The sequence below is a fragment of the Bufo gargarizans genome, unplaced genomic scaffold (genome assembly GCF_014858855.1).
Source record: "Bufo gargarizans isolate SCDJY-AF-19 unplaced genomic scaffold, ASM1485885v1 original_scaffold_1345_pilon, whole genome shotgun sequence".
Taxonomy (NCBI): domain Eukaryota; kingdom Metazoa; phylum Chordata; class Amphibia; order Anura; family Bufonidae; genus Bufo; species Bufo gargarizans.
In genome coordinates, this window is record NW_025334318.1 from 249,901 (window position 1) to 263,914 (window position 14,014).

The 14,014-nt window shown below is 43.9% G+C and overlaps 1 protein-coding gene across 1 annotated transcript in view; it reads right to left on the reverse strand.

Moving 5' to 3' along the window:
- MYO1H (myosin IH) overlaps nt 1-14,014 on the reverse strand; it is a 157,396-nt gene that overhangs the window by 73,252 nt on the left and 70,130 nt on the right. Inside the window, exons 16-18 of the mRNA XM_044273928.1 lie at nt 11,510-11,590; nt 5,511-5,616; nt 3,128-3,245 (exon numbers count right to left, since the gene is read on the reverse strand). Of these exons, the coding sequence (XP_044129863.1) occupies nt 3,128-3,245; nt 5,511-5,616; nt 11,510-11,590 (305 nt within the window). The remainder of the gene's footprint in view (nt 1-3,127; nt 3,246-5,510; nt 5,617-11,509; nt 11,591-14,014) is intronic.

The window sequence follows — 14,014 nt, forward strand, 5'->3', positions numbered from 1 at the left end:
GTCCACAAAGGTCCAACAGGGATCCGGAGGGTAGCGTTCTGAAACAACCATCCGAGAACGCAGCAACACAGCTCCAGTGGGTCAGAATAGATGTCCAGGCAGGAAGCTCTATCTCTGGCAACCAGAGAAGTGTGAGAAAGGAATATAAGGAGGTTTGGGAGTGCTGGACAAGGAACAGCTGAGGAGAAGGAGCTACGGATCCCTGAGTGAGCCAAAAGGGTTTGCAAAGCAAACCCAGAAAGCTACCATAAGGAAAACAGCCCTATCTTAAATAGAGCGTGCAGCCAACCGCTGCGACTTCCTGATCCCGGGTATAACGGAGTCAGGCGTGGTTCTCGATACCCTCGTGACAGTTAGGCTACTTTCACACTTGTGTTTTGGGTGGATCCATCATGGATCTGCAAAAACTGATCCATTACAATAATACAACCACATGCATCCGTCATGAACTGATCAGTTTGTATTATCTGTAACATAGCAAAGACGGATCCGTCATAAACTCCATTGAAAGTCAATGGAGGACGGATCCGTTTTCTATTGTGCCAGATTGTATCATAGAAAACTGATCCGTCCCCATTCACTTACATTGTGTGCCAGGACAGATCCGTTTGGCTCAGTTTCGTCAAACAGACAGCAAAACGCAGGCAGCGTTTTGGTGTCCGCCTCCAAAGAGGAATGGTGACTGAACGGAGGCAAAATGATGCGATCTGAACAGATCCTTTTCCATTCAGAATGCATTAGGGCAAAACTGATCCGTTTTGGACCACTTCTGAGAGCCCTGAACGGATCTCACGAAAGCCAAAACGCAAGTGTGAAAGTAGCCTTAGACTATACAGATGTACCAAATTCAGGGTTGCCAAACTGAATTTGTCTTTTTTTCTGGACAACTTATCCCAAAATCATGAACAGCCACCACTTTTTATGAACAAACTGGAAAACCATAATGAATGATAAAGATTATAAGGAATACAGTTCTCAATATACTGAGATAATTTACTTCTGAGGGGGTTTCGAGTACAGCACAGGGGTGACTGGGACAGGAAGATCCTTCAGAAGGAATGTGAATGGATACACCGGTTCTGGTCCCAGTCCCCCCGCGGGATCAGTGAGAGATTGACCTTCTCTTGTTTTCTCTGATTGTTACTAATAAGGTAGCCGGTGCCCTGTCCTGGCTGTCTCTGTCTGATATGGCTGGGCCCATTGTAAAATTTAGTACAAATTTACTGGCCAGATGCGGGAAGCATCTTAAAATTTAACATTATCTTGATCAATGAATCTGACCGTCTCATTGCTAGGTGTGACACCCTCTACAATTTAAGGAGGGTGCCCATTGACAGTACTAGACTATGGTTCCACTAATCACTGTACCTCCTAACTGTATTGACTTCCTTCCCCCTACCTTTATACCATCAAGAGTGGTCATCTTTGACAGTGACATCCTCTTTATGCATTTATTGCCCTAGTGCACTCCATAAACTTTTTGTGGCTGTTATGTATATGCTCTAGTAAGATAAGGATAGTCTATGTGTCATTCGGTATCTCGATGATCCACACAGCGGTTTTTTAACTATATCTGTACCTGCAGTCCATTGCGCTTCATTATCCGGAATCACGGGACTGGAATTGCATCTGCGGTCCAATGTGTTCCATGCACCGGAAACATGTGACCGGAAATGCGCATACGGACGCGGACGCATTGTAGTGCATTGTTTGTGGGCGGGAACTCTGACTATTAGAAGTGTATTTAAAAAGGGGGACATGGGGCGCATACGGTAGTGGGCCTCTAGAGGAGCTGGGACGCTCTACCTTAGAGATGGACGACTGATTGTAATTAGGGACACACATCCCCCAGGAGTCTTCATTATTCTGACTATATCTGGTGATACTGAGTTTATATTTTGTATGACTTAGGACATCTAAGTGTGTTGATGCCATCTTACTATTCATTGGACTTCTCTGATGTTTGTAGAGACTGTGAGTTCTGTTTTTAATAATGGTGGTCACTGGTGGAGGTGAAGTTTTGGAACCTGCTGTGTTCTATACCATATCTCTTTCTCCTCCACAGATGCATCTATGGAATTGTAACCTCATGGGATATCAACTTCTGTATGCTATGTCCAAATGAGATTGATCTCCTCCTACCATTATCAAATGGCCCCCTCATCATCAATATTAATGTATAACGGACACTAATATATCATTATTGGTGGTCCGCACCCAAATTGCGCATATCACTACATCTTTATTAATATCCAATATCTATGATATCAATTGAGTTTACTAACCCCCTGATGATCCCACATAGTGGGGGAAACACGTTGGGGTATTTTTTACGTCTATCTACTTATAGGGTGTAATTTACTACATATACCTTGATGTACTGTGTACCTTGTTGACTGTCATAACACAGTACTAGGGCTGTATACATAGTCCATCAACTTACCCTATCTTTATAGGGGAGAGTATATGTATAGTATTTCTTTTTTCACTTCTTATCCTCCACTTACAGGTACCTATTCAACCCCTACCACTGTGTTAGGGCTGTTGTAGGATCTTATTAGTCCAGGTTCGAGGACAGGGAGTCCCCACCATCAGAGGGTCATCCTTGGGCTGAGCACTAGACTAGGGCGAGACTATAGGGACAGTTCTCCCCACCCTTCAGGATATCTTTATAGCTGCCTGCTGTGAAACTATCTGAGTTTATTCTCAGTGATTTTTGTTCCGTGTGTCTAATAATCCATTTATTTTAAGGATATTTAATTAAAGTTTATTAATTTTAAGGGTTATAGTAATTGCTGGAGTTGGATTTATGTCTATTAACCCTGATTTAGATTGTATTTCTACTTGCTGGTCTATGACTTACATCCTTGTTTGTCCTTTTTTTCTTGATTTTTTTACTCCTCTCTTTTTCATTTTTCCCTCTCTTCCCTATTCTCAAATCTCAATGTCCTCCAATACCTTGCTTGACTTATGCCATTGTTTGACCTGCTCCCTGTTTGAGAACTCTTTCCCCAAAGACCTTATATTGTTTGGCCTTCCCATAACACAGAAATATCCTTTTTTTTTTTGCTGTTTTATTACACTTAAAAAAATTTAAATCATGTTTCAATGCTTTCAAACAAATTACCTCTGTAAGAATGTCTCGTATTTTCTACGGTATGCAAATCCTGCTCTTCTGACTCTTAAATGCTCCATTAAACCTAGGTATTTTACCTGATGGCGGACCAACATTTCATCAAATTTTCCTGTGGTGAATAGAAGGACATGGACAGTGTTTAAATAGAGAAACCTAATAAACATGTACATTTTTGTGGGGGACATTGAAATAACAGTAACTACCAAGTAATAGAAATATTCTTTATTAGCATTCTCAGTCTAGGCCCGTGGTGGCTAACCTCCGGCACTCTAGCTGTTGTGAAACTACAATTCCCAGCATGTTCTATTCATTTTATAATAATTATGAGAAGAGCAGAGCAACAATGCATGCTGGGAGTTGTAGTTTCATAACAGCTGGAGTGCCGGAGGTTAGCCACCACTGGTTTAGGCAGTGGATTTTGTACAGGTTTCTGACATGTTCAGTAGGTTTATACTGTATTACAGCAGCTGTGCCATACTCCTGAACAGTTCTCCATAATCTTGGGTAATACAGTCAAGACATTCTCCTCCCAGGGACCACAAATTGTCCAGTCTGAAAGGGGCCGTACAGCTTTGAAATTTAATTTTTACTGTACCGAGCAGTACATGTTATATACGTTTCTAACTGACACTGCTAAAACATTTGGTCCAAAGATCCTGGCACGGTATGCACAAAATATGTAGAGTTTTACAATCACTCACCAATACAGCTTTTTTTTTTTCTAGAATGAGATAATTTACTGTAATGTGCTCCAGCGACTGATATACTGTACACTAGACATAACATTAAAACCACTTCCCTAATATTGCCCCGTTGTGGCACCAACACAATTGAAACTTGTTGAAGCATGGACTCCACAAAACTCCTCAAAGTGCCCCGTGGCATCTGACACCGAGACATTAGCAGCAGATCTCTTAAGTCCTATAGGTTGTGAGGTTGCCTCCTTGGATCGGACTTGTTATTCTAGCGCATCCCACAGATGCACCATCAGATTAGGATGTGGGAAATTTGAAGGTCAGGTCATCATCTTGAGTTAGTTGTCATTTTCTTCAAACCATTCCTGAACAATTGTTACAGTGTGACAGGGCGTATTATCCTGCTAAAAGAGACCACTGCCATTAGGGAATACCCCTGCCATGAAGGAATGTAACTGGTCAGCAACAATGTTGGCATGTGTCAAAGTAACATCCACATGAATGCCAGGATCCAAGTTTTCACAGCAGAACATTATTGAGAGCATGACACTGTCCCCAATGACTTGCCTTCTTCTTACAGCTTATCCTGGTGCCATCTGTTCCTCAGGTAAACAATGCACACACAGAAAATGCAATTTACCAGAGCAGGTTCCTCTGTTGCTCCATGGTCCATTTCTGATGCTCACCTGCCTATTGTAGATGCTTTTGCAGTGGACAGGGGTCAGCATGCACACTTTGACTGGCCTGCAACTATGAAGCCTTGTTCTCAGCAAACTGTGATGCACTGTGTGTTCTGACACCTTTCTATCAAGCATGACTCTTTTCAGAAGATTATTAGCTCTTTTATTTGATCGGATTAGACTGGCTAGCCTTTTCTCTCCACATGCATCAATGCCTTCTATGACTCATGTCACCAGTTTTACCATTAGTCCTTTCCTGAACCCCTTTTGGTAGACACTTCAGAAAATTCTCCTGGCTGTCCTGCATCTGTCCCGTATATTATTAAATTTTGAAATAAAAAATTAAATCAGTTTATTTCCTATATAGTGTTGGTCGAGCACCAGAGTGCTCGTGTTCTCTGGTGCTCGAGTAGAACACTTCACCAAGCTCGGGTGCTCTAAAGGGCACCCGAGCACAATGGAAGTCAATGGGAGAACCAGAGCGTAAAAAACAGGCACCCCCTGGTCGGGACTCTAGTTCGGCTTAGGAGTCCCTTCTCTGACTCCATATACGTATAGCTATGTCCATATGTGGAATCAGTGCTTGGGGTCACCCAGTATATTTAAATCTAATTTAGCCTCTATTTCTGAAAAGTTTCTGGCGGGATTCAAACACACAACCTTCTAGATTACAGCCAAGAATCTTAACCACTACAACATAGAGCTGCATGGCCAGTTACTTAAAAAAATAAATAATAATAATACGAGACTTCTGCTGTATAGGAATACTTGCTATATTTATTTTAATTTTTTTAAGTAACTGGCCATGCAGCTGTATAGTGTAATGGTTAACATTTTGGGCTGTAATGTAGAAGGTTATGAGTTTGAATCCCACCAGAAACTTTTAGAAATAGAGGCTAAATTAGATTTAAATACACTGACTCGAGCATCGCGCTCGAGCACACGTGATATTCCGCCAAACAATGCTCACCCAACACTATTCCTATGTATTGGTCTTACCTGGAAGCTTGTCGTTGTTTGGTTTGATACATCTAATATATGCAGGTTCCTTAGACATCAGGATTTCTATCAGACTTGTCAAACTATTCTTGAACTGGGTGGTCACCTAAAAACACACGTACAGAAAACAGCGTGGGTCGATGCAGGTGGATCTACATAAACATGTAGAGGTAATATTGGGTAGATTATTATTTTTATCTAATTGCCCTTTAAGTGGTACTTTATATGTAATTATGGAAAGACTGCTATCTAAAACGGATTGTCTATGGCTAGTTTAATATTTGCAGTTTTGTATTCCGCTTTTGAGGTAGGGGGTTATTTTTATATATATTTTTTAAAACTTTTTTATAGCCCCTCTAAGAGGCTACAATATGCAGTACTAAGATTTATTACAGTTTATACTGTATCCCATAGAATGACAGTACAAGCTGAATGTGCTGATATCCTATGTTGGCCTGTCATCTGCTGGCCAACATAGGAACTGCAGCTCCAATACACTGGGTCTCTTCAGAGAGACTCGGCGTATTAGGATAAATGTCTAGATTCCTTGATCGACCCCTCTGGGTTTTTCACTATTTAGATGCCGTGCTCGCACTTGACCACGGCATCTAAAGGCTTAATTGACTGCAATAATCATTATTGCTGGTCGCAGACATTAGCCGCGGGCCTCTGCTGTTTTTTACTTATCCAAGCCATTCTGATATTCTTTTCTCGTGACACATTGTACTTCATGATAGTGGTACATTTAACCTCTTACGGACACAGGGCGTACCTGAACGCCCTGATGTCCGAGTCCTTAAGGTACAGGTACGCGGTGTGTATTTCCCATCATAGCCGAGTGGTTGGCGGTGATCGGAACAGAGTGCCTGCTGAAATCATTAGCAGCAAACCGCAGGTCAATTCAGACCTGCAGTTTGCTGCGTTTCCGGGTCATTCGGGTCTCCGGTGGTGTGATAATACATCACCAATCACCATCCTTAGATCCTGAGAGGTGAAGGTGACATCACCTCTCAGGATCGCTTCCTATTGGCTGGGCAGGCAGGGGTTAACTTCCCCCAGCTCTGCTCTCCTCCTCCATACTGCTTCCGTTGAGGGAGGAGAGAGGAGCCCGTCATCCATCAGTGAGCCCAGCACCCCCAGCAACCCCATCACCCCACGTGAGCCACCAAAATTCGCAGGGACAGGTTTTAGGGAAACATTAGATTAGGCAGGGAGACTTTTTTTTCCGGCTTCGCCCTGATCGGGTGTCTGGGGTCCACAGCACACTCAGCTGTGCAACCCTAGACCCCTCAGGGGTGCTGCAGCTTGCCCCCCTGCCCCCCCGCACACACACAGTTCTCGGCCAAGGAGGCATACGCCCTGCTTGCCTCTGACTCTGAGAGCCCCAGTGAGGACGAGGAGGACCCCACTTTCCTCTTGTCATCTGCGTCCTCCTCATCATCTAGTGATGATGATGAGCCCTCAAGGGAGCGGAGATGCTGCAAGGCGGAGCAAGGGGACCCCCATGCCAGGGACCCTGTGGCCCATACTAGTATGAGCCACCCTGGGGCTCGTACTAGTTTTCCGGCCCACCAGATAGGTCCACCTGAGCCCCCTACCGGTGAACTTGTCTGGTGTACCCCAGAGGATTTGAGCCCGTGATTCCTGACTTCGTAGGTCAACCAGGAATCCAGATTCCCACAGTGGGCTTTACTGAATATGACTTTTTTAGTTTTTTTTTCAGTGACCACTTTGTGAATCTGATGGTGGAGCAAACGAACTTGTTTGCCAACAGTTCATTGCTGAACATCCAGGCATTTTGGCTAGGTCCGGTGGCTGGACTCCGGTCAGTGCAGCCGAGATGAGGACGTTATGGGGCCTCATGCTGCACATGGGCCTAGTCAAAAAACCCAGTGTCAGGCAGTACTGGAGTGGGGACATCCCCTACCAGACCCCACTCTACTGTTTGGCCATGACACGTTCCCGTTTTGAGGCCATTCGGAAATGCTTGCATTATGCAGATAATGCAGCATGTCCCCCCTAAGGTGATCCTGCCTATGACTGCCTGTACAAAATCAGGCCGGTCATTGATCACTTCGGGGCCAAATTTTTGGAGGCCTATGTACCTGGAAGGGAGGTCGCTGTTGCTAAGTCTCTCATTGCTTTCAAAGGGAGACTCATTTTCCGCCAGTATGTTCCCTCTAAGCAGGCGAGGTATGGCGTGAAGCTGTGCAAACTTTGTGAGAGTACCTCAGGGTACACTTTCAAGTTTCGTGTGTACGAGGGGTCAGATTCTCGTATTGAACCCCCAGAATGTCCCCCCACTCTGGGTGTTAGCGGGAAACTTGTGTGGGACCTTATGCACCCACTGCTAGATAAGGGTTACCACTTGTGTACGTGGATAACTTTTATACTAGTATCCTTTTGTTCCAGTCCCTCGCCGCCAGATCCACGTCCGCTTGTGGGACTGTGCGGAAAAATCAACACGGCCTCCCTATCCACCCCCTCCAGGTACCTATCCCCAGGGGTGAGACCCGTGCCCTTACCAGTGGAAACCTGTTGCTGGTCTGATATAAGTACAAGAGGGATGTCCTTGTACTGTCCACAATTCACGGTAACGGCATCACCCCTGTCCCTGTGCGAGGTACCGCGGCAACGGTCCTCAAGCCCGATTGCATCGTGGACTACAATCGGTATATGGGAGGAGTTGATCTCTCTGATCAAGTCCTCAAGCCATATAACGCCATGTGCAAAACCCGGGCATGGTATAAAAAAGTTGTAGTCTACTTGGTACAGGTTGCCTTGTACAACTCTTTTGTGCTGTCCCAGTGCTGGCAACACGGGAATTCCTGCAGTTCTATGAGGCAGTCCTCAAGGCCCTGATCTTTTCGGACCGGGAAAGAGCAGGCCGGAGTACCTCAGGAACTGGAGGCGCCCGGATCGTCCCTGGCCAACACTTTCCAGGTGTGGTCCCCCATACTGGAAAGAAGGGACAGTCCCCAAAAAAGTGCAGAGTGTGTCACAGGAGGGGGATACGGAAGGGCACCACCACTCAGTGTGACACGTGCCCCGATCATCCGGGCCTCTGCATTGACGGTTACTTCAGGGAGTACCACACTTCCATGGAGTACAAAATGTATAATCCCCTTCCCCAATTTTAATTCTATTTGGCCGCAGACAATTGCCCAGAAAAACAAACAAAACAAAAACAAAACTATGGCTCTCAGACTTTGGAGGCACTAAAACAAAAAAAATGTTATTTGAAAAATATTACTTTGTAAAACTAAAATAAATAAAAAAAGTATACATATTAGGTACCACCGCGTCCATAAGAACCTGAACTATAAAAATACAATAAAAACTGTGTAAAAAATTTCTTTTTTTTTTACACCGTTCTTTTTTTTTTTTTTACTGTGTTCATCTGAGGGGTTAGGTCATGTGGTATTTTTATAGAGCAGATTCTTACCGGACGCGGCAATACCTAATATGTCTACTTTTTAAAATGTATTTAGGTTTTACACAATAATATCCTTTTTTAAACAAAAAAACATTTTAGTATCTCCATAGTTTGCGAGTCAGTTTTTTTAATTTATTTTTAGCCGATTGTCTTAGGTAGGGGCTCATTTTTTGAGGGATGAGAGGACTGTTTTATCGGCACTATTTTGGGGTGCATATGACTTTTTGATCGCTTGCTATTACACTTTTTGTGATGTAAGGTGACAAAAAAATTGTTTATGGTTTTTGGAAGGCAGATTTTGCTGGACTGTTTTTTGACACCATGTCCAATTTGAAGCCCCCCTGATGCACCCCTAGAGTAGAAACTCCATAAAAGTGACTCCATCTAAGAAACTACACCCCTCAAGGTATTCAAAACTGATTTTACAAACTTTGTTAACCCTTAAGGTGTTCCACAAGAGTTATTGGCAAATGTAAATGAAATTTCTGAATTAAAATTTTTTGTACCTTGCCTCACATAAAATGTAATATAGAGCAACCAAAAATCATATGAACCCTAAAAATAGTACTTTTTGGGAGTTTCTACCCTAGGGGTACATCAGGGGGGCTTCAAATGGGACATGGTGTAAATAAACCAGTCCAGCAAAATCTGCCTTCCAGAAACCATATGGTGTTCCTTTCCTTCTGCGCCCTGCCGTGTGCCCGTACGACCACATATAGGGTGTGTCTATAAACTACAGAATCAGGGCAATAAATATTGAGTTTTGTTTGGCTGTTAAGCCTTGCTTTGTTACTGTAAAAAATGGATTTAAATAAAAAATTCTGAAATGTCATCTCCATTTGCCAATAACTCTTGTGGAACACAGGGTTAACAAAGTTTGTAAAATCAGTTTTGAATACCTTGAGGGGTGTCGTTTCCAAAATGGGGTAATTTTTGGGGGTTTTCTATTATGTAAGCCTCACAAAGTGACTTCAGACCTGAACTGGTTCTTAAAAAGTGGATTTTGGAAAATTTCAGAAAAATTTCAAGATTTGCTCATGCATACAACCGTTGCCCGGCCATTCACTTGAATGGGTCCGCAATCCGGAAGATGCAGTGCGGAACGGAAGCACGGATTGGAAGCACTACAGAGTGTTTCCTTGGTGTTTCTGTTCGTGCCTCCTCACCGCAAAAAATAGAACATGTTATTTTTTTTTTACAGTGCGGACGGATCACGGATCCATTCAAGTTGATGGGTCTCAATCCGTCCTGGCTGCCGCACGGATGATGCCCGTGCATTGGGGACCGCAAATTGCGGTGCCCAATGTACAGAACGACCATGTGCATGAGCCCTCAGGGTATTCAAAACTGATTTTACAAACTTTGTTAACCCTTTAGGTGTTCCACAATACTATTAATCCAATACTGGTACTATTTTGGGGGGCATACACCTTTTGATCGCTTGGTGTTGCACGTTTTGTCATGTAAGGTGACCAAAAAATGATTGTTTTAGCAGTTTTTCTTTAATTTTTTTTCTACGGCATTCAGGTGAGGGGGTGGATCATGTGATATTTTATTAGAGCCAGTCTGAGTCCCTCTGCAATGCATTACCATACAACCTGTATTGTAATGCATTGGCTGTCAGATTTTATGCTGACAGCCTGCCTGTGAGACCCAGCTTAAGGGCTGGATCTCACAGGCTTCCGTAGAAGGCAAGCCCCGATGCCTATGAAAGGGATCAGGCTGCCTTCTCTGCCATCGGGTCCCCGCCACTGCAGAGCGGTGACTCGATGGGGAACTGGAGGGCACCCATACCATCTACGAACCCTCTGCATGCCACAGTCAGCTTTGACTGCGGCATACAAGGGGTTAATACGCCAGCATCTGTGTTTTCACTGGTGCTGGGGTATGCAGCAGGAGCCCAGCTGTCAATGACTGCCCGATAAGTCAGCTGTATATGTACGGCGCTGGTCTTTAAGTCACGTCCACCAGCGCCGTTCATGTACGGCGAGGGTCCTCTACAGGTTAAAGGGGTTTTCCAGTAATATTGATTTGTAAACAAGTGTACACGGGGCAATAATTGGGAATTAATGTTTGCACAATTTAGTATAGTATAGCCTGTGAGCTGGTTAATAGAATGTATCTGTATAGTACCACCTGCTGTTTTTTTTTTTACTTATTTTCTTTCCATCTCACTGAGCTGGTTGAATATGCTCAGTTAAAATCTTCAACTGCCACCAGCCAGGGAGAGAGCTGCAGCAGAAAGGACACATCCCCTTGAGCTGCCTGCCTGAAGATAATCTAGCAGAGCAATTGCAGCAATGAATGTGGAGATGGATGTTTGGATCCAGGTGTGGTACAGGGCTTGTTCTAGCTTTGTTAGAAATGTATTGTCATGTACTATATCATGTAGATCAACCAAAGCATAAACCTTTAAGTCAGCACAGAACTTTGTACCTACTAGATTTTTAGAAAGAAGCATTACTTTAAATCACCATAATTCCCACCTAGTATTACTCCTGTCACTCACTGTATGGTCATCAGAACATACTTAAAGGATGCTACTATAGAAAATCAAACTTACAGTCTCAGGCCGCTTTTTGTTGTCCAGTTCTGAAGTGTGAAAGCAGTCCCTTACTATATAATTTTTTGATTTTATAAGCACCTGAAAAATATGAGTTGATGTAAATATGCAGGAAAAATATCAAGTAGATAGATAGTGAATTATAGTCTCATATGGGGTTATTTATCAAACTGGTGTAAAGTAGAACTGGCTTGGTTGTAACCAATCAGATTTCACCTTTCATTTCCAAAGGAGCTGTCAAAAATGAAAGGTGGAATCTGGTTACAACTAAGCCTGTTCTACTTTACACCAGTTTGATAAATGACTCCAATAGTCTTCCTCTTGTCTAATAACATACAGCAAATGATAAGTAAAGCTGTTCTTTACTAATTAATCATTATGAGTACTGTGGGGATTACTCAGAGGCTTAGACCTGCTTCACCTGTATCATTTGTACCCGAACAGCTATTTTATGCTAGGATCAGACACAACTGATATAAGTATACTGCGTGTCAGTGCACAGATCCGGAGTCTGGACTACGGCGCTATTTGACAACTGATGCCCTGGATGTATGAAAGCTATTCCATAGAAAAATTTGGGATCAATTGTAGCTTCAGTTCCGCTCCTGCGTTTTCTGCTTCAGGCTGGAGAAGAATTGAACGGGGGCCTTATCTGTAGGAATATAATTGCTCTAGCGGTACAACTCTGCTTGAGGCTACATTTAGACCACCATAAGTGTTTTGTGGTTCACAAATTGCAGATCCACAAAACATGGGTACCGGCCGTGTGCATACTGCATTTAGTTAAACGCACAGGGCCAGCCCTATATAGAAACTAGTAAAGGGATGATGTCCGATAGATGCACAGTATAGACATGTAAACCGCTTTTTGAGCTACTGTAAATATAGAGTTTTGGTTAATCATTAGATATTCTATGCAAGAATATAACCTATGTACTGATGAGTAAAATGAAAAATCTTTTGTTGTAGGGTTTAGTGCCCACCATATATCCACCAATTGATACTGGTGAAACTGACTCTTGATTTATTTAAAATGTTTAAAAGCTATTTTCACTATTCCTTTGGAAGTGTCCATACCTGGTTCGAGAGGTACGTTAAAATTATCTCTAAAAATCAGAGTTCCTTCTAAAAAGGCATCCAGTTTACTAAAGACGTGTTTGAAGAGAGAACTCTGGTTGGCATTTGGTGCATAAACATAATATAATATATCGACCCTCACGGTCAGCCAGAACATTCTTTGATTTGAAATTAAAGAGGACCTTTCACCGATTATGACACTGTGAACTAAGTATACAGACATGGAGAGCGGCGCCCGGGGATCTCACTGCACTTACTATTATCCCTGGGCGCCGCTACGTTCTCCTGCTATGCCCTCCAGTATCTCCGGCCACTAAGTTATAGTAGGCAGAGATTTCATTCACTAAGTTATGGTAGGCGGAGTGTCACGGCTGAGGATGGGGAAAACCCTCAGCCGTGTGATGCCATGAGATGTTAATCGCTGCTCGGCCAGGACAACAGAATAAGGGAGCAGGTCACCTCCTAACGCATACCTAATCCGACCCTGACTCCTAGCTGCATGAGCCGACCTTGAAGGTAGGAGGGCCCATGCTCAGGAACCTCGGATCCCTACTCACCCTCCACCGATCCCTGAACTAGGAGATGGGTAGACCACCTGTTCCTCCTGGATGCGGAGAAACAGGAGTCTAAACTGGCCGAGCTGCAATGGGATATAAACATAAACAGACTATGGATATGGCAGGAGAGTGAAAGACTTCTACCTCTACCTGCCACAGACACACTGACTGGATCCCTGGACACAAGTGCTGAAGTCCACACACATACATAAAAGGACACAGCACACATAAACACACAGGAACCCAGAACCATAGCTGCAATAATAACAGACACCACATAGACATAAACTTAACATCACATAAACATATAGTATCACAATTTTTGACCACAAGGGTGGCCCTCACTGGCAGATGGTATATGGGACCAGGAGAGTGCCTCCAGCTTACTACAAGGCTGGAGTACCCCTCAGAACTCAGGTCTCAACTGAGGTTAAATAGCCCATGTAGCCACACCCACGCAGACACACCCAGTGCTCACAGACTAGGAAGGGAATTAACCCTTCACACACCAGGGAAGGGAAGACAGCAACTAAAAGGGGAATACACACAATAAACCCCATGCACACCAGACAAGGAAAGTGCACACATAAACACACGTTGCCAAAGACAACCGCATGCATGGACAGCGAGCCGTCCAGCAACCAGCTCAGGCTGCTCCACTGCCCAACAACCACAAGTTGCCAGCGGCAACCACACGTGAGGCAAGATACTAGCCCTCACCTGTGGTTGACAACAATACCAGACCGCGGGCAAATGCATGCGGGTCCCAAGGAGTCACGACCATGACCATGGTCGTGACACTCCCACCCCTCAAAGCCCCCCCAACAAAAAAAAAGAAAGGGAAACTGGTGCGGGACCAAACTAGGGGATA